This window comes from Alternaria infectoria (assembly GCF_024043175.1).
Source record: "Alternaria infectoria strain BMP 0036 chromosome Unknown scaffold_12, whole genome shotgun sequence".
Taxonomy (NCBI): Eukaryota; Fungi; Ascomycota; class Dothideomycetes; order Pleosporales; family Pleosporaceae; genus Alternaria; species Alternaria infectoria.
This window is the reverse complement of record NW_026250701.1, coordinates 70440-95901: the sequence shown is the minus strand read 5'-3', so window position 1 is coordinate 95901 and position 25462 is coordinate 70440. Positions and strand designations below refer to the sequence as shown.

Genomic DNA, 25462 nt, shown 5'->3' with positions numbered 1-25462 from the left:
AGGGGTGCATGCATCATGGGGGTGGGGGAACATGACAAAAAACATGGCATGGAATATGAGTTGCGTTGGAAAAAGTCATGTGATTAGACTGTCGAGCGCAATTTGATGTGCGACTCAACTCTAGGTTGAAGACTCGGGTTACGAGTCGTGGAAAGTATCTATGATGGGAATGTGAATGGCCCAACCTCATCACCAAGCCCCCGTCCTCATGCGATAAGGGTAATAGTGGTAACGAAACCCATGCATCTGATGCTGGAAACCCTGAGAAGGCGATGCAGTGATAAAAAGCGACAAAGGAAATCGTACAACAGATAGCGACTTTAGGTTTACAAGTTAAGGTAAATAGGCCGGCCGAACTATAAGCGGCGGGTGAGAAGCGGAAGGGTATCATACCGCTGGAATGAGAATGATGAAAATGCTGGAGAGTAGAGTCGTAGCCGAATGCAATAGAACGGTCAGATGAGATAAGGAGAAAAGAAAAAGTAGAAGTCTAGTACGTCCCTCCCAGACTGCCCCAGGCAGCCAGGACATCATCACTGACGCTGTCCCTATCCCGATCATTACTCGTCATCCTGGGACTGCTCGTAACATTGGCGTCTGGGCTCAAATGGCGCGCTCTCCCCTTGCTGGCGGGCTTGTAGTAGCTCGATGACTGCGAGTAAACCGACGTACGGGATTCAGTAGAACGAATGCTGCTCTGCCGACTCCGGGTTTCTATGCTCGCGAGCGCGAGTTCGCTGATGTGTCGCGCGTTCTTCTTCGGCATCTTTGGTAGTGCGGGTTCGACGATGCTGGGAGCACGGGACGATGCCTCTGAGACTGGAGTCAGGTCGCGGAAGCTGGTGGATGTGGGCGGCACCGGGAAGGTTATCTCGGCGTCGCTGGATGCGGTCCTACGTCGTCGGTGGGAGGATTCAGACTTTGCACCCACGGAGGGCATACGCATGATACCGTGATCAAGCATAGCTAGCTCGTCAAGCTCGTTGCTCGTGTCACTGCTTGCAACTTTCACAGCGACGTCTCTCTCATCGGCGTAAAGAGCAGGCGTCATCGGCGATGGCAGGGGTGATGGGTGACCAGTGGTAGTGGGCGATGCAAAGCTCGCAGCAAGCGGTGGAGACGGGGGAGACAACATGTCCTGAGGCGAGAACACGGACGGAGTGAGCAATTGGTGCGACACTCTCCCGCGACTGACAGGTGAGTAGTTTCGATCTGACCAAGTGGTGCTGGCCGAGGTGTCACGGAGTCGACTTGTAGTTGCACGGCTCTCTGTCGTCGAAGATCTGCCACGTGATGGCGCGATGGAGCAAGGTGCACTCGTGGGTGCTCGGTGTTTGTTCCGTGACTCAACCATTCGCGCAGAGCTGGGAGACATACCTTCTGCAAGAGAGGCAGACGTGCGATGCGGCGGTGTAGGACGTTTAGTTGACTTATGTTGATACCGATCTTGTTCCGGTGTAGATGACTGCGATGATTCGATCTGTTTGTTCATAGCGGCACGTTTCTTCCTCATCAGCTCCAACAAAGCCTCCTCTTCTGGCGTGACTTGCATAAACTTGCGTGACCCTTCGGACTGAGCCTGTGGTGCGCTGGCTGACGTGCGCGTGCTCACAACACTGTGCGCCGTTGGTGAAATCGGCTGGGTAACAGCGGTCTTTGGACGGATGTCGTCGTCTTCGTGAATGATCGAGGGCTGCCTGACGTGGCTGGACAATCTGCCACCGCTGTAGGTACTGCCACGAGGGTGATGATACGAAGGGAAAGGCGGTTCTGGTGCATACATAACTTCGATAGTGGCGTTTGTTGACGTTGAGAGTATGCTCAGTTTTCCCGACGACTGCATACGGCGATGTGGTGGAAGCTCGTAAGCTTGCGCGCGACCGATAACGATCTCCCCTGTGTAGTCGGCGCTATCCATGCTCTTGCGGACGCTGCCCTTGCGGGATCGTGACCGGTCGTCAGCTTCATCCTCAGACGAGGAGAAAGACAAGACACTAGAGTCCTGGAGATTAGTCTTGGAGATAGCTGACGTCTTGGTCTTTGCTGAGGTATGTGAGCGATATGTGTCCAAAGAGTACTGGCTGGGTGAGGTCAGATGGGTAATGTCGACGATATCCTCAAGCGCAAAACTGTCCCTCTTGAACGTTGGTGTGGGATTCTGCGATCGACTTTCGCAACGAGATGCATTCCTTACTTGCCAAGCCTCGATAGCAGTAGGCACAAGGTCTGGCACAAGGTCTGGCTCAGTCGCGACGCTGTTGTGGCGTTTGTCTTCTAAGTCGCGCACTTCTTCCTCACTTTCTTCACTATCCTCATCGAGCGCATCGAACCAGTGCTGGACGCCCTTTGGTGGACGGCGTACGTGAATCTTGGCATTATCATACTGATCTCTCTTGACTTTCCGTACTGGACTCATATCCGGTTGAGGTTGAGGTTGAGGTTGAGGCTTTACTGGAGGATTATGGTACTTCATGCTCTTCTTCTTCTGTAATTTGGCAGGCTGTACTTGTGGCGTCGGTTGCCTCGTCATTGGGCGAGGAAAGAACTCAGAGGTGGATGACATGGCGGCCGGCGAGTTGACCATCTTGGCAGGCGAAAGCAGCGTACCGCCATGACCGTCGCTGCCATCCTTCGGCTTGGGGAACAGTTTTGTAAGATCTAACCGGGCTGGCTTACTCTTTCGGTATTCCTTCTTCCTCGTTTCCTCCAGGATGACAGGCGACACTGGACTCGCTTCGTGATTGTCGTAACCATGATCCGTCAACACCGGGGGATACCCTCTTCGTAAAGCCCTGTCTCTGACTGCCGAGTCGGAAGTTTGCTGGGAGATGGCCAGCGGCGACTTCTTTGCATCATAATGTGATCGAAGGGTCGAATTCGACGTTTGAGGGTGTAGCCGGCGATGGAGGGAACTGCTATCCGAGCCATGCCTGCTTTCCCCAGTATATGTGCGTCCCAGAACGTTCGACGAGGCTCGTGTTGCCATGGTGGGACGTTTCAGGTATCCGTCGTTCTCGGTGGGTGTTGCCGTGTTTCTCTCGTCGATGTGGGAGCCGAAGCTAGCCTCAGACACAGTGATGGACATGAATCCAGGACTTGGTGGTATTGTCGACTGCCGAGATGCCGAGCGATGCAGGACATCGGACGTCCCTAGGATTCGGTGTGCTTTGCTGGAGGTGTCTTCGGGACGAGAGGGCCTGTCGGGACCAGAGGCAATCGACGGTGCAGGGCGGGCGTCGAGGTCGTCGTTCTTGGGTCGCGAGCGGCGAGGTAGAGGGAAGGAAAACTTCTTGGGTGCGCGGTCGCCGCGAGCCATGATGGTGGAAGATTGGTGGCTGTGGTGCCGGCGTGGGCGCGACTCAGGGTAGTTAGAGATATGACAGTCGAGACTGAATCGCGGGACCAGTTCAGTTGGCGCTACGAAGTCAATGCCCACATAGGGTGTAATTGCGTCGAATGGCACGTCTTGTGCTACCCCCGGCCAGCGCTGACAGCATTAAGTGATGTTTGCTTTTTGGTGCAGATGACGATCCGATATGCGGTAGGAGAGATCCGGCAACCTCAATTGAGGAATCCAAGGGTTCAACTGCGGGCCCCTACTGCGCTGCTGCACTGAGCGCTAATCGGGCGTGGACTGGTTGAGTGCTATCTGCAGGAACGGCAGCGCGGCGTAAAGTAGTACGATGTCATGCAGCGCCGCTTCAGGACTATCGAGTTTGCTGCTTCTGGGGGCGATGGGGATGGCGGAGTAAAGAACCAGCTTTCGAGATCTCCCAGGAAGATGGGCGATGGCGGGTATAACCCGCGAGTATTAACCCAAGGATCCATTGAATTTACCGCTTGTGAGGAGCTGGTGGTGGTAGGATCCGCATCGTAGTAGGCTTTCAGGGGTATCATGCCATTCGGCAAGACGTGCGGACCGCAGCAAGGCACAAGCTCCGAGCCAAAAGCCACACTGCTGCGTCGCATACATGCATTCCCTGGGTTCCAGTCAGATGACAGCACGCCGCCGCGACCCGAATGTGCAGCAGTGCGGAGAGGCACGGCCTCGAGCATATCCGCCTGTTGCCCGTCACCGCATCAGACGAGGCTGGATCTGTCGGAAAGAAATTGCTCAAGTGGTTGAGCAAAGCTAGAGCTCGCGTTACCGAAGTTTGTAGGATCGCCCATGCTCAGTAGGCGACATGCTAGCCTTTGCCAAGGCTCTAGCTCGTGGCATGCCGAATATGGACGAGGAAGTCGAGAATGGTCGTGTTATCGTGGTCCTCCATAAGTCGCCAATTTCCACCCTTCGTACCTGCATACTGCCTCCTCCATCGGGTTCACTTCCGACTCACCGTCATCGCAGGTGATGTCGCACAAGTCGCATTTCGCTTCGCGTTCATCCACAGAGTTGCGACACAAGGCGGGTAGCAGCGCTGAGGCGTCCGCATGTTGGGTACATTGGGTATCTTGGGTATCTCGGGTTGTCGAGCATACTCAGGGATGCGAGATGAACTGTGTGATACGCCCGCGTCCTTCCCTTCTGGTCGCAGGTCGTCTCTATAAGGATATGGTGTGGATTGCTCCACGGTGATCAATGGACATCTTCGTGGGGACGGACGAAAGCCAAGCCGGCTCTTCGCCGATCCGGCTATCTCCTCGCGACGAAAGCGCGATCCCCTTGGAAGTCCATCACAGCTAGTTTGTGATACCAAGGTGGTCCATGTCCTGTACGCGTCGAACATAATCATTATACTTCACGTAGTGCTGATGCGAGAGCTTGTCGCGTGTTGCTGTCCAACGCTCTGTTCCCTACATTAAACCTTGAAAGGCCGTTCAAAGAAGGCCCGGACGTGAACGACAGCCCTACTTTCAGGGTCAGTCGAACCCAACATGTCAGCGTGACAAAACTGTTCCCGCCCAAGAACGAGGCTGAAAGAACGCAGCCGAACGCATCTGGTGGCGTTGAGGGGCTTTCGGAGTTTTCGCCGTGTTACTATGAATATAGATTGCACCGCGAATTTTTGGCAGGTCCGGCTGGTACTATGGGTTCTCGGGCTTGAGAAGGTCGTTTCAGCTTGCTCGGTGCGCTCATGTTTGCTCCCTATGGTTGACTTCGGAGTAGGTCCTGGCTGGCCGTACGGAGGAGATGCACACATCATCTGCAGTCCGAGTAGTAGAGTTTACAAACTCCTCCACCCGAACCCGAACAACGAACATGGACCCGACAATACGAATTCTCTGTGATGAATGTCCGAAATGTTGCAGCTGAAACACTAGATGCACATCCAAAAGTTAAAACATATTCTCTCAAACTATCATTCAGTCACTCCGAGCCCGAGAGCCTGGTCGACTGGAACGATGATAAGTAACTGCGCTTTGGGTGTCAAGATATCTTTCCTCCTTTTATATTGGGCGGAGAGAGCGACAGCGAACAGACAACGAAATCTCTTTCTGTCGCTTTCTCAGACAGTCTAGGACGAAGACGCTGACGTTGCTGGAGCAAACGCAACGAAACGGTTTGATGAAGGAGGCTGCCTTAGATGAGAAGACAGGTCATGGCAGACACATGATACGACGACAGCTCGTCATGTGCGGTTCTAGCGGAAAGCATCGTCTCGGTTTTACCGGTCACGTTACGATGAAAGAAAGTCGTCACGTGTTTTTATACAACACACTGGGCAACGACGATGTCCTATTACTATGCGGATTCAAGTGAGTCACGCCACATGTCGGACGTACGTTCCTTCGAGATGTATTGAGAAGACATCTGATCATTGCAAGTCGCCAATGTGGCGATGTGGCCATCAGCTGGGCTTTCAACCACGCAACCGTCCATGTCTTTGCGACTGCATTTTGACAGTCACTCTTGCTTGATGCAGCTGCTGTGTTAACCATTGAGTATTGTGTTTGTCCAAATGTGTCATGCAATGTGGCGCTTTCTGGCGTCGTGCAGCTGTCTCTTGCAACACTGCTGCCTATGTGTCCGACGCATACACAGCGTCTAATCTCCGAAATCGAAAGGATCCAAGGTATCGTTCGTTATGGAAGTTTTTTCCCTATGACAATGCGGAGTATCGCAAAGTATGAGGGCGGCGCTTGTTGTTGTGATTTTGCCACGGCGGGAAAAGTCGATGGGGCAGTGATCGAATCACACGAAGGCGCCTAAGCCGAGTGACGCGAGAACACTATCCACCCGCAAGCTGCGCAGGTGCAAAGATAGCTCGTGTCAGAGGAACCATAGCTTCGACATAGAGAGAAAGACGGCGTTGCGATGTCTTGAGGTGATTTCTACACAATAGAGAGTGTTGATGGGATAATTTGCCCCGCGGCAAAGATTAGAAGCCTGCCGCTGCGCGTGATATGTGTGAATTGGGGCGGTTGACACCTGCATGGATGGAGGAAGCTAGCTTTGCCCACCGACCAGGTGCCTTCTCGTTACCTCAGACCCCACCACCACTGCCAGTACACCACGCTGCCTTTTACACGACTACACGATCATCCTTCGTTTCTGGCGTCTTCCCGATCCACCGCGTGCCGACCTTACCGCCACCTTGCACTTCGCGTTCCGCCACGGCATCACGTCTCCAGCGGCTCCTATCTCTCCGTCAGCGGCGACACGTCGGATAGCAAAGTACCAGGTTCCCGTGACCACCACAACGAGCCCGTACACGACGAGCGTACCGGCTGGCGACATGTACGATTACTAGAGTCGCTGCTCTACCCGCCTGTCTTCTGCTCCTCCGAGCTCGCGCTTTGATCCCGAGGTCTCAGGTCCCGGAACAGCACCACTAACGTTTCCGCGAGCCTCTTCACTCGGCAAGTGTCCCGAACAGGCTCTCCACGCCCATCCTCCCACGAATTACTGGATCCCGAAAGAGCCTTCACGCCCTCAGTCTCTCGTCACGTCCGTGCAACATGGCCTCCAACGCTGCTGGCCCCGGCGCTGACGGCGTGGCTAAGACGGTGCACACCGAAGCCACAGACCCGTACGCCACCATGGGACAGTTCTCCTTCGCGCCTGCCACCAAGACCACCGTAGTCACGACCACATATACCACGACGACCACGTTCCCGCCTTTGTGTGTAAACGCCCCCGGCAGCCTTAGCGAGCGGGACCCCAAGGACTACCCGCTGGCCCACGTCCAGGCACCCGAGTCGATACGCAAGTTCTACTTTGAATCTGGAGGCAACTTGGCCTGCTTCGAGGAGGCAGATGCTGCATCGGAAAAGGTGCGAGAGGTACGCATTCCTCATGCCAGGGATATGCCTGCGGCTGAGGCCCTTCACGTCGCATCTGCCAACCACCGGCTAACGCTTCTATTGTAGCAGAAATCACTCCAACGCAATCTACGATCGACCAACGGCACCCTCAGAAAGGTCGAGTCGTATGATGGCCCGCCAGTCTTCACGACACCCAGCCGCTCGACGCGTCCGAAACCACACGCTCCTCACCAAGGCCTACGCTCGGTATCTGGCCGTCGGAAACGGGATAATGCAGACGATTCGCCGCCGCCACCGTCAATAACAAAGGCCGTCGAGCTTCTCGGCATACATCGCCAAAGCAAGAAGCCCCGGCTGGAGCACGAGAACAAGGACGTTACACGTACGGCCTCCCGTTCCACCTCGGATGACATGGAGGATCCGCAGCTGGCCACACCCGATACCGATATGGCAGGCTCCGGACCATCCAAGCTGGCAAAACTCCGCACCGCCGCCCATCTACACAACTCCAAGCTACGGACTACGTCACAGCAAATTGCACCAGACGAAACGCCGCCCAGATGGCGGCTCCAAGAATCAGGCGCTCGGTCATCACACTCCAGCGGTAGTCTTTCGGACCATCGCGAGCCTTCTCCCGAGCACGCCTTCCCCACAGGTGTATTCGATGGCCCCGGCGTAGCTGCTACACCCCCAATCGCCGAATCTGATCTGGAACCAGTTGGACCCTTCGCCGACGATGCGTCCTTCACCCCCTCACGCCTCACGCCTCTTGACACAACGTCTGCACAAGACGCGAGCCTACCTAGTCCGAGCTTGTCGCCCATCACTGCGGCCGCAAACCTCGCCCAACAAACAAATGGCGGGGCTTCCTTCTCGGGCACAGACATGGACTTCGATGCGAACGACGTCTCCGGGCTTGACCTGTCACAGGGCACCTCAAGCAGCTCACGCGTGGGAGATTTCACCCTGTTTCCTGGCTCCCGACAGCGTGACAACGCCGACAGCTCCAACACGCAACTACCCACACCCTCCGCTATGGACATACCGAACATGCTGAACTCGTTCGATGCTCTGCCGGAACAGATGAAGTCGTACGTCTTATACCAGATGCTCAGAAGATGTAAGAAGCCGACTTTACACTTTGTTGCAGATGTCGTCAATCCCGCCCTCAAACGCGACTTCATCGCCTCGTTACCTACGGAGCTCAGCCTTGAGATTATCGGGTATCTGGACGTCAAGAGCATGTGCAGCGCCGCACAGGTGTCGAAATACTGGAGGAAGCTCACCGATACCCACGAGTCTGCATGGAAAGATCTGTTGGACAAGGATGGCTACAAGCTGCCGTATGGCGAGTTGGAGCGCGCTGTGCAAGAAGGCTGGGGTTGGCAGTATCCTCATTCTGCTGACAGCTACGAGCGCGATCTCAGGGCTCAATCAGTAGCCTCCAGATCTGACAACGAAGGCCACTCGGGCTTTTCCAGCTCGGGATTCTCCAGTGGTTTGCTAGACCAAGAGGGCGCAGTGACACGATCGTCTTCCATACGTCAGAAGAGGAAGGCTACCAGTAAACATGGTAGTGGCAGCGGCAAGAAAGCGCGTAAGAGTCGCCCGTCCACTAGGACACAGATGGCCCTCTATTCGCGCCCCGCAGACTGCCAAGAAGGCCCGCATGCTTTTGCTAAGCGTGCAGAGGCCGCCATTTCCGATCCCAATGTTGGTTTGCCTGGTCTTCGTGCTATGCATCTCTTCAAGTCTCTATATCAACGTCATCATCTCATCCGCAAGAGCTGGATGGCGACTGACACGAAGCCGAAGCACATTGCATTCCGCGCCCATCAACGCCACGTGGTGACATGCCTTCAGTTTGACACAGACAAAATTTTGACAGGCAGTGATGATACGAACATCAATGTCTATGACACAAAGACAGGAGCGCTTCGAAGCCGCCTTGAGGGGCATGAAGGCGGCGTGTGGGCCCTTCAGTACGAGGGTAACACACTTGTATCCGGCTCCACCGATCGCTCAGTGCGCGTGTGGGATATTGAGAAGGGGAAGTGCACGCATGTCTTCCAGGGTCACACCTCCACCGTCCGATGCCTAGTAATACTCAAGCCAACTCAGATTGGCGAGACCCTTGACGGCCAGCCAATCATGATGCCGAAGGAGGAGCTCATTATTACGGGTTCGCGAGACTCTACACTTCGTGTCTGGAAACTTCCCAAGCCTGGCGATCGGGGCATCATGCAGGCTGCAGCGTCATCCAATGATCACGACAATCCGTACTTTATACGCGCCCTTACTGGACACCATCATTCAGTGCGCGCGATCGCTGCACACGGTGACACGCTCGTCAGTGGCAGTTACGACTGCACCGTCCGAGTGTGGAAAATCTCTACCGGAGAGGTTCTGCAACGCCTTCAAGGTCACTCGCAGAAGGTGTACAGTGTTGTTCTCGACCATGCGCGCAACCGCTGCATCAGTGGTTCCATGGACAACATGGTCAAAGTCTGGTCTCTGGAGACAGGGGCCTGCATCTTCACGCTTGAGGGTCATACCTCGCTCGTCGGTCTTCTCGATCTGAGTCACGAGCGCTTGGTATCAGCGGCTGCTGATTCAACTCTCCGAATTTGGGACCCAGAAAATGGGCAATGTAAGAGCCGATTATGTGCTCACACAGGTGCCATAACATGCTTCCAGCACGACGGCCAGAAAGTCATATCTGGCTCTGACCGCACACTCAAGATGTGGAACGTGAAGACGGGCGAGTTTGTCAAGGACTTGCTGACAGACCTGAGCGGCGTATGGCAGGTCAAGTTCAATGAGCGTCGTTGTGTTGCTGCTGTTCAGCGCAACAGCATGACATACATCGAGGTAAGCAACCAAGGACAGCCTTGACGAATTACTAGCTGACAATTGCAGGTTCTCGACTTTGGTGCTTCACGCGACGGAGTTCCCGCCGACCAACGAGGAAGACGCATTGTCGTCAACTCCAAGGGCCACGAGATCGAAGATATCACCGAGGGCGACCTAATCGACGTGGACCAGGCTTAGTTCTGTTCTACCATCCAACACTGCGAGTTACACGAAATACAGTTACACCCATTACCACTTGGGACCGGCGCGAATGTTTTGGCCATGTTCAAAAGCGATACCCACTACGCGTTCTGGCGAATGACTTGATGACACGGAGACCGAATCTTATTTATTCAGGTGGCATCATGAAATGCCTTTCTTTTGGCTCGGCCTTGGCCGTCTCTCTTACCGTACACATAGTGTGGGAAATGACATCTTTGTCGGGATAGCGTGTTTCTTTACATTTTCTTTACTACTGCATAGCTATGGCGTTCACTATATCCGAAGGACAGCATTGAGGGCACGTCATGGGCGACCACCATTATGAGGATTAGCTGGACTTGCACTGCATAGGTACAGGGCAAGGATGAAATATAATTTCATCACTAGAGTCCTCCAACTGTGCCTTTGTCGTGAAGCCGTGCGCGTCTTGGTGCGCTAACATTTGCGGAGAGATGCGGGAATGACGCGCTTGCGCTTGCCCCACTGCCGCGGCTGCAAGTCACGTAGCTCAGGTCGCAAACACGTTGCCTACGTTCAAAACTTTCGTTCACAATCATACTCGTTGGAAATGCAGGCGCCTACCAATAAGACCTGATGCCGGCGTACTTTTTCCACCTTACCTTCGAGCTGTATCCCTCGCGCTCGTCGCCGGACAAGACGTTTCTACCTAGCGACATCTTCGACTCGAAGCTTCCAGCCCACCGCCGAGCGTCGTGGGGCTCCTATTCCCCGGCATCACGCGCATACAATCAATTCCCGAAACCCATAGCTTCTAGCAGCGAGGCTAGCCAAGCTGCTGCTGCCCGTGATCGCACATCTACCGCCCGTCGGTTCAGTCATCGCACGCGACCATCCTTCTCAGATCACCACGATAGCCCGGTACCCGTGGTCAAACCGCCCAAGAGGCCGGGACACAGGCGAACACAAAGCTTTGCCCACAGGGATTGGCGCTTCGACACCATCTCCATACTGAGCATCGACATGAACCCGAGCACCGGCACTGAACTCGATCGAGCCCGCCTCAAGCACCCCTCACACGCGCCAAATGCCGGTGGTCTCGCGACCAAGGGCAAGTTCATACCCTCAGATCTGAAAGACACAGACGTTGGCTGGGGCGTGGTGCATCTCTATCGCGATGGACAGGACACGCCAGGCTTGTACGATGAGGTGGATGGAGCGAGCAAGGACTTCAACGAAGAAGACTGCACTACATTGTGTATACTGGCGGTGCCCTCATACATGACACCTTCCGACTTTCTCGGCTTCATGGGCGAGCAGACGAGGGAAGACGTCTCGCATTTCAGGCTCATCCGGACAAGCAGAGCGAACAAATACATGGTGCTGATGAAGTTCCGGGAAGCCAAGAAAGCGAGGGCGTGGAGAAAGGAATGGGATGGCAAGGCCTTCAACAGTATGGAGGTAAGACAAAGGACTATCATAGTCAAGAGGTCGCAGCTAACAGAAGAAGCCTGAGTACTGTCATGTCGTCTTTGTCAAGTCGATCAACTTCCAGAACGGCGACTCAAACCGCGATCCCACCTCGTATCCTGACCTCACGAACGATCCGTTCGCGCCCGCGCCGACCAAACAGCCCACGGCTCCCCTCCCACCAGCTAGCACCGTACCTTCACCAGTCGACGGACCATCAATCGCTACTTCGCTTACCGCGAAACCACACGCTCCACCTACACCTGCTTTGGTAGAGCTACCAACCTGTCCTGTCTGCCTCGAACGCATGGACGAAACGACCGGTCTCCTTACCATTCTCTGTCAGCACGTCTTCCACTGCGCCTGTCTCGAGAAGTGGAGAGGCTCAGGGTGCCCAGTCTGTCGCTACACACAAAACGATGCCTTTACCTTAAATCGGGGCGCAGACGGCGAGAGTCCAGACAACGAGTGCAGTGTCTGCGGATCCACACAAAACCTCTGGATCTGCCTAATCTGCGGTAACATAGGATGTGGCCGCTACGACTCAGCACACGCATTCGCTCACTACGAAGCAACAAGCCATACCTACGCAATGGACGTGGTAACCCAACACGTCTGGGACTATGCAGGCGACGGCTACGTCCACCGCCTAATCCAAAACAAAGCAGACGGCAAACTTGTCGACATGCCCGCCTCGAACCAATCCTTCAGCGCACCCGGCATGACCGGCTACTCCAACGACACCGTCCCACGCGAGAAGCTCGACAACATGGGCATGGAGTACGCCTACCTACTCACCTCGCAACTCGAATCCCAACGCGCATACTTTGAAGAACAGCTCGAACGCGCAGTCGACAAAGCAGCAAAAGCCGCCTCCACCGCCGACGAAGCGACCCGATCCGTCGCCTCGCTCTCCCGAAAACTCGACCAGCTCTCCACCTCCCAGTCCGAAGCAACAAATACCATCGCCTCCCTTACCCGCGAATCCGCCCGCAACGCCCAGAAAGCTACGTCCGCCTCTGAACTCGCCCGCAAACTCACCAAGCAATACAAAGAAGAGCAGATTGTGAATGAGAGCTTGATGGAGCGGATCAAGCATTTGGAAAAGAAGGCGGAGGAGGCTGAAAATAAGGTTAAAGAGCTCGAGACCCAGAAGGCGGATCTCGAGGAGCAGAATCGCGATTTGAGTTTCTTTATCAGTGGCCAGGAGAAGTTGAAGGAGATGCAGGGGAATGAGGTTATGGGGTTGCAGGAGGGTGAGGTGGAGGGTGGGACAGTGGAGGTGGGTGAGAAGAAGGGGAGGAGGAAGGGGAAGAAGAAGGCTTGATATAGTATGGGCTATGACTTACGAAGAGTGCGAGGGTTGAGGCATTTGTGTGGAGTTTATCATTTAGCGGCATTGGCGTGGTCATGGCTATGGCCTGGGATGACGGAGTTGCAGTTGTCAGACATCAGATACCCACTTAGAACGTTGAATAGAGTCCTGGTTAGGGCTTTTGTATCACATTCAGCATCATCATCACGGTCGTCTTCATCGTCACAAAACGACCAAATGTTGAAGATAGATGCCTTGAATTCTCCCCATCAAAACTCCCTTAACCAAACATTATACGCCCCCAGCCCATACCCATGCATCTCAAACATTGCGCATAAACAATAAAAAAAAAGGAGCGCAAACAACAAGTATATGTATACACTATACACGCGTTCCATTCATGTATCTGTGTCGTCGGAAAGAAGGTCAGAAGGTAGTAAAACACAACGTCGTTGCCCCCTAGGCAAAGGGAAGCCAGCCGTGTCGTGTCGGTCGTGAGAGTCATGTCATATGCTAAGGTCGTGATGGGAAAGAGGGAGAGATATTCGTTCAGGACCCCAGGAATGCCAAAAGAGAGAGTGTCGTGAAAGAGATCCAATTGGGGAGATGGAAAGGATAAGTTGCATGCTGTGATTTGATGTTGATTTGACGATGTGACGGTGTGAGATGGAATGCAGTGGAGAGGTGATGAACGCCGTTGTATCCGTGTTTGCGCCGGTGGGAAAAGCAATGTTGATGGGTTTGCTGGGGTGATAGTGGGTCGAAGCAGTTGGTCATCCAAAGGAGGAGATGGCCGAGAGTGGCTGTTGGGTACGAGATATCAGGCTGATATCCAAGTGGTAGTAGATGTCGGACAGATAGCGATGTCGATCATCTCAAATCCAGTCATCATCCACTTTGTTCGTACTGCCAATGGCAATCTCCCGCTCAAAGCCCAGTCCAAGACCAAGCCCGACATCCATCTTAGGCGGTGCCATGAGCTGTGGAGGAGGTTCTGTCTTCTTCTTCGGGCTCTGCTTAGCGGGACTCACGCTGCCGCCCTTGCCATCGCCAGCACCCATGCGCACAGTCTTGACGTCCCAGTCGTCTTCGAGGGCGGCGCCGATCCAGACTTTGACGCTGTCATGGACAGCGCCGTAGTACTTCGGGTTGCAGGCGCGGAGGTGACCGAGCAGCTTCTCGAAACCTGAGATCTTGAGTTCGGAGCGGAACTCGTTGCGTGCGGTGCGGGTGGGGAGGGAGGCCATAATGCCGTTGAGGAGGTCAATGTGTGTGGCGAGGTAGTTGGTTGCGTCCCATTCTACGCCGCCAACGTATGGTGCTGCAGGGACGATTGCGCGTTGGCCCGGGAAGTGGGTTTTCGCGTACGACTTTCCTTCCGTGGGTTTGGGGGGAACGGGAATGACGTTGAGGTGGTGGATGAAGATCCAGAAGACTTCCTTGGTGACATTGGATAGCTCCTTGCACCAAACCTGGTAGGGTCGCTGTGTGTGCATCTGAAGGATGAACGGAACAGTTGAAGCCTGCTTCTCCTTGACAGGATCTTTGAGGTACTTCATCAGCTCCTTAGCGCGGGTCTCCAGCTCGCCCTCTGGTGCCATGGAGATGTGAGCGAAGATGATCTCGATGATGAGTTCACGCGTAGTAAACTCGCTCGGACCTTTGTGCTCTTCGTCGAAAAGCATGGCCAGTAATGCTGGGTACAGTGTCGACGAGATCTCATTGAGCTGCTTGAGAGCTGTGGCAGTTGTGCAGAGTCCCTTAAGACATCGAAGGAGTTCGTGCAGAAGTGTGTCTTCATGGTCTTCGCGCCATTCAATCTCCATGATGCGGTGGAGCAGCGCGACCAGCTCAGTCATACCACCATCCTGGATGAAGTTGTCAACCCAGTCGACAGTCTCGTTACGGATTAACAGGCGAAGCTTGTGCAGCTTGCCGACTTCGACGTTCTGTGGCTTAGGCGTCTTCTTCAAGTAGGAGATGAACTCGTCGGCCTTGACCGATTTTGCTCCGTTGGACACAGAACGATCAGAAGCATTGGACCTTAGTGACCTCATAGATGGAGACTTGGGAATAGGCGCTGGTTTTGAGTTCGTCTTCCGTTCGCCCGATTCGCCCTTCTGCTTCTTCGTCGGAGAGTCACTCCTGTTGAAGGTGAATGTTCGGCTCCGCGGTCGCTCACGCTTAGTAGAGTTGGCTGACTTGTCCGCTTCCGCCTCATCCTCTGCATCCTCGATGGCAGATCCATGTCGGGACTTGGACGACTTCTGTGGCGCCTGCTTGGTGTTCTCGCCAATGGAAGACTGGGCGGAGTTTGTTCGCGAGGTCTGGGGTATGTCGAGTTTGTGCATGCGAACGAAGTCGGCCTTGACCTCAAGCTTCAGTGTCCGCATCTGAGCGCGTTGGTGTGTGGGGATGTTTCGAGATTCCTGATATCATTAGCAGGTAGTCATTCGTATCTTGGGATAGCACTCACTAGAACCTCCTCGAACTCGGCGTCTACCGCCTTTGGATCAAGCTTGGCAGATGCCGGGGCACCGTCAGCTTGCTTTGACTTCCCGTTAAAGGCAGCAACGGCAGCCATGACTCGGTTCTGCTTCTTGTTTGTGGCTGGCGGCGGCGGCGGGGCCATGGAATTGAGACTGTAGTCCTTGCTGACGGTGTCGGTACTAGCCCTACTGAGTACGGGTCTTGCCGGCTTTACAGGAGAGCTCTCCCTTGTGCGTCCCTCGTTGCCCTTGGTGTCTGATAGGGGAACGCGCTCGTTGCTCCGCTTGCGCGAGAAGGTCTCAAGCAATGATGCCGTGGAAGTCGACTTGGGGGCAAACATGGACTTGGGCCGCTCTTTCGGGGCAGGCCGAAGGGCTGGTTGGCCGACCTCGAAGAAGTTGCGCTGCTTGGTGGGGGAGTAGTCTTGGGGAGTGTAGAGGGCAATCTCCTCCTCGACGCTCCGTCGCTGATCGTTAAGCGGGACTTTGCTCGTGGTGGTGACTTCCTGCTGGGAGCTGAACTCGGCCCAGATGGGAGTGCGAGGTGGGGCCTTGTCGTGGGAAGAGCGGGGTGGTGTGGTGTTCTCCTTGTCTCTGCTCTCCTTCACAGGTGACTTGTCTCTCCGGCGCCCGCCGAACATGGCAGCCAGATTGGTCGACGACTTTGTCTTCTTCGGCTTCTCGCCCATCTCGGCCTCTTCCTGAGATCGCCGCGAGTCGAATGACTTCTTGTAGGCGGGCTTCTCCTTCTCCTCCTTGTTCTCCTTCTTGGCCAGTGACCGCAGCGAGACGGAACTGAGCGTCTTCTTGTGCAGGCTCTTTTTGGGGCTCGAATTGACGTCTCGCGACTTGCGCGGTGACGGCGGATTGTTGGGGACGTTCTCCGTCTGGGTTGCCGCGCGCAATTGGCTATGGGGGTGGTCTGGCGGCAGGAGCGGCGCCTGGAAGTTGGAGACAGGCATGTACGGCGGGCTGGCTAATTGGGTGTTGTGGTGCAGCCCAGCGCCCTCGGTCGGCGAACGCTTGTGGCCTTTGTTCGCGATGATAGACTTGAGCACCCCAGCTGCAGCGCTCCTGTTCCGTCTATGCGAAGGTGCGGCGGTGGCCATGTCCGGCGTCGACATGATGATGCTCCAACAAAGGTGGGAATTGGGGAAGCGTCGACTGAGGTCGGAGCCGGGAAGAGAAGGCTTGAAACGTGGGTTGTCTATAGCAGAAGGATGGCGGGCATATTTGGGGAGGCGATGAGGCACATGGCCGGCATACTTTGTGTTTACGTCGCGGACATGGCGGGCGATCCCCACGGCAACGACACCAGCGCGTGGGGAGCACGCTAGGACCCGCTAGACGCCACATTCATGCGTTAGACATTAAACATTGCACCCGTCATATCTCGCCGTGGTTTACAAGGCCGTTCTACGATGGCCTGCATCTGGACACCTCCAAACCACCTGCGTTTCCCCAGTCGCGTCGCGTATTGTTGCCTCCAAACACGCGACCCTCTACACTGGCACCACCCGCTATCGTGTGTTGACATCGCGAAAGAAGCTAGCACCTAACTTCCGAGGCACTGACCGCTCACGGCAGCGTCACTTGACAACAAAAAATTGCCTTTATGCACCGCGAGCTTAATGTCGCACTGACGCCAACCGCTATTCACAACACGGGATGCCGTTGCCGGTGTAGGTATAGAAGCGAAGGATGTATATTGTGTTGTGAAGACCATTGTACAACGCCCACTAGCACATTGGCAGGCACCCAACTATTCCCAAATCACAACAAACCACGATGCCGCCCTTTTCCCTGCGTATGCTACCACCATGCTTTCGTCCCATCCTTAGAGTTGGTTCGCCAACCCTCTGACGGTCCTTCTGCGCTTCTCCATCTCTCCGATTCGGATCAGCCCGCCCATGACAGACAATCCTTCGTCCCCACACCCAGTGGTGCCAACGCAGATGCCCTTGGTAGTATCCGCACAGTCACAGACGTTAGGCATGCAAACTGTGCCGATCGGACAGCTGGCTGAGGTCCTGCATTGAAGGATACCTGGGTCAGAACAGTTTGTCGCATCCTTATCGTAACAGACACCAGCGCCATCCATGGTCCTTGCGCACCGGCATGACGAAGTTCCGTTTCTGTTGCACAGGCGGTCAAATTCGCAGTTGGAGTCGCATGCACGAGATGCGCACACTCCGTTGTTGCAGAGGTTGCCCGCGACGCAAGCGTTGTTGCAGCGGCCACAGTGGAGAACGTCAGTCGCAAGGTCGCGGCAGGCGCCGTCACAAAGACCAACGCCAAAGCCTCCACACACGGGTGGGCTGGGCGTTGCGCTCGCTGTGGATGTAGTCGACGATGTATCGGTGGTTGAGGAAATCGGTGTAGTGCTAATAGATAACGAAGAAGATGATGACGAGGACGACAGACTGCTAGTAGACGTGCTCGAATCACTGGAGGTTGAAGTTATGATTGTAATTGTTGACAGCGAGGAGGACGAGTCTGTGGTGCTCAATGAGAATGACGATGAACTGCTGACAGACGTGCTTGAAGCACTAGAAGTCGTCGGGTCTATGATAGTGGACGATGACAGCGAAGACGACGAGTCGGTGCTGCTCGCTGAAGACGAAGGCGATGAGCTGCTAGCCGATGTGCTCGAAGCACTGGAGGTCGGAGTCAGAGTAATGGTTGATGACAATGACGACGACGAGTCTGTGCTACTCGTTGAAGATGACAAACTACTACTTGCAGACGAACTTGAGTCGCTGGAGGAAGGTGTTGCACTGCTTGAAGATGAGGATTCAGTACTACTAGTTGAGCTCGTCGAGACGCTGCTGGAGGAGCTCGATATGTCCGATGTGCTTGATGAAGAGCTGCTGGAAGAGCTTTCGGATGACGTAGTACCTGGCGAGGAGCTTGGTGTCATGGTGGATGATGAAGGCATGGAAGAAATTGACATGCTGCTTGTGGCAGGGACTTCTCCCGAGGAAGTCGAGGAGCTGCTTGATGCCGTGGACGAGGTGCTTGAAGTGGCGGAGGGCTCAGTCGAAGTACTAGATGAGCTACTCGAGCTCGTGCTGGATACATCGCTTGTGGTAGATGATGATGTGCTCGCACTACTGGACAAGCTGCTAGATGAGCTGCTTGAGCTAGTAGACGAACTACTAGGTGTTGTAGATGAAGAGCTGGAGGAACTTGATACAGTCGTTGTGCTTGATGAGCTGCTAGGCTCAGTCGACGATGCCGAAGAGCTAGAGGAGCTGGATGAAGTTGGCGTTGTAGACGAGCTACTGGATTCAGTCGACGATACTGAAGAGCTTCCCGTGCTGGACGACGATGTAGCCGAGCTCGAAGAACTATCCGTGCTTGAGGATGACGAGATGGTAGAGCTAGTGCTGCTAGAAAAACTACTGATCACCGAAGACGAGGTAACCATGCTCGAAGTTGAAGAGGTCATCGAAGACGATGATGTAATGGTTGGGCAGGACGTTCCGGTAATCGTAACGCTGGTATACGTTGTAGTCTCAATATCTGTCACAGTCTGGAACATGATCAGCCATCACCCATCGCACACTGACATAAAACTTACGGTGCTAAGATAGGTGATAGTATCTTTGGTGATGCTCGCACATCCGCATACAGAACTGTATTCTTGCGAGGCACAGGCTTGGGTGGCGTATGTAGGCACTGGTCCAAAGACGGTGGTCGTGGACCAGTTAGTTCCAGTTGGCAGAGCTTGTCGAATCCACAGTTTTTCTTCGTCGGTAGTAATGGGCACTTCTGTCGGAACGGGCAATACCTCCGAAGGGCATGGTGTTGTCAGAGTAGATGTCGTAAGAGTAAAGGACGTGATAGTGGTGCTGGAGTAGACTGTTAGTGTGTTCGATAGACATCTTGAGCGGGATACGAACATTGGGTACCAGATGACACTCGTAGTAAGGAAGTCATCGCAGTCTTCTCCGGCCCTGATTATCTGACCGAATCCGCCGCTGCCGAAAACTGCGCGGAAGCAGTCATCCTCATTGCATTGCTTTCTAGTGTCGAGTACGGCTGCCAAAGCCACGGACAGGCTGAGGAAGGTAGCGAAGGTGGAAAGCTTCATCGTTTTCTAGTAACGAGTGTAGGTCGGACTAAGCTGATGAGCACGGCTACCAACCAAAGGAGCTTGAAGCAGCCTTTATAAGTCGCCCTCACTATGCCAAAGACTAGTGACAAAGCTGGCGTGACCAAGCCTTCCTTCTGTCTTTCCGAGAGGCCATCATCTTCGCTCCGATATTCTGGTTGGTGTAGGTGGCGTCGCTGTGAGACTTGACGGTGGTCATCATTCACAAGGAGAAGGCTTCTGACTCAGAAACTAGGGCATTGATCAGTGCCCTGAAAAGGCGCGTTGGTGTTCAAGAAGTCATCTTTCCGTCGCGAAAATAGTGGCATTGCAAGGCTGTCGGTCATGGGTAGGGAAGCAGTGGATAATGCAATGTTCTGCCTCGCCCAATGTGTCGCATCTTGCAGAGGGGTTCGATATCATGACGTTTTTGTATACAATTGGACTGGAACTGTAGTAGTATGCTGGCACAGCATCTCGCCATATTGTCGCATCGCCAACTTTCATACGATGATCTAGGCTTCCATCGGTAGGTTGGCGTCAGTAGCGCATGCAGGTACAAAGTCGTCAGACCAGCTCTCCATGATAGGCTAGAAAGACACGTCAGCCGCTCTATGCGATGTTCATCTATCATCTCCAAGTTCCATTGTGGGGTGCATGTCTTAACACTTGCGATGGCTGGGGCATTAGAGCAGCAACGCTAGTAGTGAGACTGTGAGGTACTTGGCATCATGACGGCCTTGTAGCTGATCGTTCAGCTTCTGCCGCAGTGCCAAAATTTGCATGTAAGACATAGGTCTTAACTCGGTTATGCGTATCTTTCTGAGCTATTCCTACGTTTAGCACCAGTTCGCCCGGAGAATTAAGTAACCGTCTAGATGTACCGAGTGTTATGGTAATTGCGAAACATTCGCATTGGAGTTCAGGAGTCTGATCATGGCGTTTTACTAGTCATAAGCTACGTGGTACAGTCTGTCTGGGCGTCCGAATTGAAGAGCTATGTTGTAGAGCTTACGCCACCACTTTGTGGGTGCGACAGTATTTGCGCGGCCTAAGGTTCAGGCCGGTGGGAGGAAGTTAGCAAAAAGCATTCCCTGTATCAAGCAATACATGATGCTACCTCTGATACACCACTTGGCTGTTCGTGAACGGTTCGCTGTCGGGCGAGTACTTTGTGAATCAGCCAACCACGTAGCGACGACTAGATACCACATCGGATAGCCGGAAGCAATCCGGTTCACAATCTGGACGTGAAAACTGGTAACGGCTGTTGCAGCCAGTAGTAATTGGGGAAGTGCCAATTCCGGTAGCTTGCATATCGCGGAGGTTCCGTTCCTGGATTTGGCTGTTTCACCAGTCTGGGGTACAGGACGCCCACGCAACGGGCGTGGGACACCGCTGCGGAGAATGGTGACACTTGATGTGAGGAGCAGCCACGAAACTGGTGCCGCTAGTATGAACAGAGGCAGATTTGAGATGGTCCAGTAACGGAAGAGTCCAACGTTCCTGGAAGAGGTCAGACTAGTAAGTCATCGTATTGGGGTAACTTACCAGTAATGGCTTTGTACCCACGAGTAAATGCTCGGGAAGGTCTTGTCACACCACGGTCTAGTTCCAGTGCCGCTGCCTCGGTCGCAAAATTCCGTGTATGCCAGATACTGCGGCCCGAAGAATGCTAAGGCTATCAGACTACCAGCCATGCATGTGACAAACATCCTTCTTACATCTGGTATACGCAACTGCGCAGACATCAGAGAGGGCATGTACTTAGCGACATCGTATAGGAGGATTAAGCCGCTGAGTAGACCGTTGCTTCGCATCAGTGTAGCTGCTGCGAAAAAAGCGCCAGAGCCGATCTTTTGAGAGTCCGCTCGAATCCATGACATTCCAGTCTCAGCCGCAGTTTGAGATTGAGCATAGAGGAGCATGCCTGTGAAATTGAGCAATGAGAACATGGCTTCGGCATACGGTGCACTCATAAAAAGAGAAGCTGGCGTCAGGATATGCAAGACAGCGGCGATGAATGGGATGATCTGTCGCCGTTGAGGTTCCAGGACCAAGGTCAATAGGCGATACAGCACTAGCACAGAGAGGAGGTGGCATATGTTGGAAATGATGATTCCGGCCAGAGCATAGTAGTGCAGAGGAGCCTGCGCATCGCCAGCCATCACTGCGAGATATCAGTGCCGACCCAAATGACTGGGCCTCTGGTGCTCACATTGACCGGTTAGTCGCAGGAGATACGAGTACGCCCCGCTGAAGGCCCACGCTTGCTCGTGGACATGACCCCGCTCAGCTGCTTTCACAAAGTACAATGCGTCCCAGCGGAGCAGATTGAGGACAAAACGCTCATAGCGGGAGGTGACATCCAGCTTAACATGACGCCGGGCGCTCGTGTCGAGCAGTATGAGACCAGAGGTGTCGTATCCGGGACCTGGGCAGAATGTAGCGAGCGAGAGGAGCAGCGCTTTCCATAGGCAGAATATGGCGACGAGCTGCGCGTTACGTCCTTTCGCGCCGAGATTAATCGCGTTCATGGTCTCGCATTGAAGTTGTCGCGGTCGATGATGGATGGTGAGGCACCACGCTACCATTGGGCAGACGCTAGCGCCGGCGAAACGTTCTTCCCCACCCGCGCGCACTCGCTTCTCTGGATTTCGGTGCCGACAACTTTTGCGCCCGCTTTCGAACGTTCGTCAAGTCCACCGTCGCCAATCTTTACTTCGTCGCCGCCAACACACCAGGTAAGCGCATATCCGCCATGAATGCTCGGTAGCATATCGAAATCGCACGTCTCTACATGAGCGTGTCGCATACAAATGATGGCTAGAGTGGAGAGCGGCTGAAAGGCCCTCTCGCTCTTACGAGATTCAGACCTATAGTGAATGAACATTCGCTAATGGTTTCTGTTCTCTATGACAGCCTCGACAATGCCTCCCAAAGGATCCGGAAAGAAGCCTGCGGCTTTCCCCCAGGCCACTTCTAAGTCGTCTGCCGCCAAGAAGCAAAAGGTCTGCCCATTCCTCAAACATTCAACTGCAACCGCTCACAATGGAACAGAACCCTCTCATCGAGAAGCGTCCTCGCAACTATGGCATCGGTCAGGACATCCAGCCCCAGCGCAACGTCGGCCGCATGGTCCGCTGGCCGTAAGCAAACCCCGATCCACCGCAGATGGCAGATACTGACGATGTGCAGCGCGTATGTCCGTCTTCAACGCCAGAAGAAGATCCTCAACATGCGCTTGAAGGTCCCACCGGCGATTGCCCAGTTCCAGCACGTTGCCGACCGTAACCTTGCCACCCAGGCTTTCAAGATCCTCAACAAGTACCGTCCCGAGACCAAGGCCGAGAAGAAGGAGCGCCTCACCAAGGAGGCCACCGCCGTCGCTGAGGGCAAGAAGAAGGAGGACGTCAGCAAGAAGCCCTACGTTGCCAAATACGGTCTCAACCACGTTGTTGGCCTGATTGAGAACAAGAAGGCTTCCCTCGTCCTGATCGCCAACGACGTCGACCCCATCGAGCTCGTTGTCTACCTGCCCGCTCTCTGCAGGAAGATGGGTGAGTACTCCAACTACGCAAATGCATATAGAACTTTTACTGATATCAATCAGGTGTCCCTTACGTTATCGTCAAGGGCAAGGCCCGTCTCGGAACGGTCGTCCACCAGAAGACCGCCGCTGTCCTCGCTCTTACCGAGGTCCGCTCCGAGGACAAGAACGAGCTCCAGAAGCTCATCACCGCTGTCAACGACGGTTACCTCGAGTCGCACCACAAGGACGCTGCCCGTCACTGGGGAGGTGGTATCATGGGTGCCAAGGCCAACGCCCGCATGGAGAAGAAGAGGAAGGCCATCGAGAGCGCTATCAAGATCTAAGCGGGTCCTGATGTGCTTTCTCGATTTCATGATGACTTTACGGCGTGTCTCTTATCTCTGCATATAGTCGGTTCACAATACCAACGGAGTTTAGGAGGGTTAAAAGCGGTCGGCAAACGACCGCGTTGACTGGAATCAATCACGATAACGCACGCCATTCGCATGATTTGTTGCTCGTGATTATGTTTCGATCATACATGCTGAACTATGATGACCGCATCAGCTGCACTCGCATGAGCCGAACTGCTGTGCGCCTGTTTCTAGTTCCGACGATGGATGCGACAGCCCACCCTAGAAGTTATCGATCCTCGTGCCGATACTGCGCTCATTCGCTATGCGAACAAGGTCACCGCCCACTACGACGTCCGTAAGACCCAGTCCCGCACTCTTATAAATCACATTCCCCTTGACCAACCACTCAATCAAGCTCTTATGCGCCTTGTCCTCACCTTCATGATGTTTCTCCTTCTTCCCATTACTCCCCCTCCTCGCCTTCTCTGTCTTCTCCCTCCGATTCATCTCGCACTCGCCCAACTCCACACCCCCCGTATCTAATCCCTCCGCCTCCATCAACCCCTTCCCAGCCAAACACTCCCGCCTCCTCCTCTCCGCATCCCTCTTCAACATAACCAACTCCCCAATTTCAACAACCTGATCCGGACCTAACCCCGCCTGCACCACCTCCCCACCCTCTTTCAACGCCTTCTCAACACTATCCACCACCACCGCCCCGCTCTGCTTTGCGTGCTTGTGTAAATGGCGGTGCCCGTGCTCGGGCGCGACGTTTTGTCGTAGGATGTCTGGGTGTAGTTCTGTGGCGAGTGGAGAGAGGGAGCCGATGGCAGCTATGTAGCGGCCTTTCTTTCGTCCTTCGGGGTTCGTTAGGATGGGCGCGGGGAAGAGGGGCGTGGGAGAGGCGGTGCAGAGGAATAGGACGGATGAGGAGCGGAGGGTGGCGTGTAGGAGGCGGGGGTATTCGCCGTGGCCTGGGGTGAGAATTTGTATTTTAGGGCGATGGAGGTATTGGTGTTGGGTTTCTTTTCCTGTTGAGCCTTCCTCTGAGCCTGATGCGCGGCGGTAGGTGGGTACGTGGTTTGGATCGGGGTTGAAAGTTGAAGGAGCGGAGTCGGGATCGTATAGTTTCTCCAATAATTGGTGTACGCGTTCAAAATCCCGATTTATGATATTGAGATGATGGATATCCGGTCCGCGTAGCAGGAGGGCAAGACGAATGTGCCAGTACGCTTGTTTTCCTGCGCCAAAGACTGTCACGTCGTGAACGTTTGCTCGTTTCTTAAAGAGCATTGTGCTTGCGAGAGCGGTGCGGAAGGCTGTCATTTCGGAGGAGTTTAGCATGGCGCGAGGGTTTCCGGAGCGGTCGAAGAGAGTGAGACTAGTATTTGATGCCGATGTTTGGGTTGAAGCGAGAGAGGCTGTGGTTGCTGAGCTTTTACTCGTTGGTGTCGACTGTTGAGATAGAGCGAGTGAGCTCATCGATGAAGTAACAGAGGCTGTGTCCAAAGAGTTGGACTCTGGACGTGTCGTTATTTTGACTCCGAGACCATCGTTGCTGCGAATAGTCAGTCGATGCGATTGTCATGCATGTGTATTTGCAAGAACTATACATACCTGCTTGCCGGCGCAACCGTCATCATCCCTCCATCTTTAGTCTTCACACTCGTGCCTGCAGACTGAAAAGTCTCACAACATCCATTATTGTCGTCTTCTTCCGTGCTGGTAGAATAATGGTGCAGCGCATCAGCGAGGTTCTGCTGCAAGTCGAGAATGTCTTGTTTGGTCAATTGCAACAAGAGAGTGCGCACGTCCGCGTCAGTAAGTACAGTCAATGGCATTGTAGATTCGCTGATGGGCCAGTGTCGGAAAACCAGTGCTGTTTATGCGTCGCGCAGCAAGCGGTGATTTTATTGTTGATGGTCGGAAGGTCCAGGGTATGATGTCACATGTGCAGGCGCAGGT

General features: G+C 54.3%; 8 protein-coding genes across 8 annotated transcripts; 4 read left to right on the top strand and 4 right to left on the bottom strand.

Annotated features, from left to right (window-relative positions):
- Positions 1 to 490: 490 nt before the first annotated feature.
- On the bottom strand, positions 491 to 3316 carry J4E92_007271 (uncharacterized protein; the record flags this gene model as incomplete). Its single annotated transcript, XM_051498634.1, has 2 exons — positions 491 to 1212; positions 1378 to 3316. The coding sequence occupies 2 exons, from the start codon at positions 3314 to 3316 to the stop codon at positions 491 to 493; spliced, it is 2661 nt and encodes an 886-aa protein (XP_051350908.1).
- Positions 3317 to 6900: 3584 nt separating this feature from the next.
- J4E92_007270 (uncharacterized protein) lies at positions 6901 to 10257 on the top strand (the record flags this gene model as incomplete). The annotated part of the gene is made up of 3 exons (XM_051498633.1): positions 6901 to 7224; positions 7312 to 10077; positions 10126 to 10257. 3 exons carry the CDS (start codon positions 6901 to 6903, stop codon positions 10255 to 10257), a joined length of 3222 nt encoding a protein of 1073 aa, XP_051350907.1.
- A 618-nt stretch (positions 10258 to 10875) lies between these two features.
- On the top strand, positions 10876 to 13036 carry J4E92_007269 (uncharacterized protein; the record flags this gene model as incomplete). Its single annotated transcript, XM_051498632.1, has 2 exons — positions 10876 to 11700; positions 11750 to 13036. 2 exons carry the CDS (start codon positions 10876 to 10878, stop codon positions 13034 to 13036), a joined length of 2112 nt encoding a protein of 703 aa, XP_051350906.1.
- Positions 13037 to 13899: 863 nt separating this feature from the next.
- Positions 13900 to 16637, bottom strand: J4E92_007268 (uncharacterized protein; the record flags this gene model as incomplete). The annotated part of the gene is made up of 2 exons (XM_051498631.1): positions 13900 to 15453; positions 15501 to 16637. 2 exons carry the CDS (start codon positions 16635 to 16637, stop codon positions 13900 to 13902), a joined length of 2691 nt encoding a protein of 896 aa, XP_051350905.1.
- A 975-nt stretch (positions 16638 to 17612) lies between these two features.
- J4E92_007267 (uncharacterized protein) lies at positions 17613 to 19109 on the top strand (the record flags this gene model as incomplete). Its single annotated transcript, XM_051498630.1, has 1 exon — positions 17613 to 19109. One exon carries the CDS (start codon positions 17613 to 17615, stop codon positions 19107 to 19109), a length of 1497 nt encoding a protein of 498 aa, XP_051350904.1.
- Positions 19110 to 20667: 1558 nt separating this feature from the next.
- On the bottom strand, positions 20668 to 22146 carry J4E92_007266 (uncharacterized protein; the record flags this gene model as incomplete). Its single annotated transcript, XM_051498629.1, has 3 exons — positions 20668 to 21115; positions 21161 to 21779; positions 21828 to 22146. 3 exons carry the CDS (start codon positions 22144 to 22146, stop codon positions 20668 to 20670), a joined length of 1386 nt encoding a protein of 461 aa, XP_051350903.1.
- A 393-nt stretch (positions 22147 to 22539) lies between these two features.
- On the top strand, positions 22540 to 23485 carry RPL8B (60S ribosomal protein L8B; the record flags this gene model as incomplete). Its single annotated transcript, XM_051498628.1, has 4 exons — positions 22540 to 22620; positions 22670 to 22758; positions 22808 to 23169; positions 23223 to 23485. 4 exons carry the CDS (start codon positions 22540 to 22542, stop codon positions 23483 to 23485), a joined length of 795 nt encoding a protein of 264 aa, XP_051350902.1.
- A 291-nt stretch (positions 23486 to 23776) lies between these two features.
- On the bottom strand, positions 23777 to 25338 carry J4E92_007264 (uncharacterized protein; the record flags this gene model as incomplete). The annotated part of the gene is made up of 2 exons (XM_051498627.1): positions 23777 to 25055; positions 25115 to 25338. The coding sequence occupies 2 exons, from the start codon at positions 25336 to 25338 to the stop codon at positions 23777 to 23779; spliced, it is 1503 nt and encodes a 500-aa protein (XP_051350901.1).
- Between the last annotated feature and the right edge of the window lie 124 nt (positions 25339 to 25462).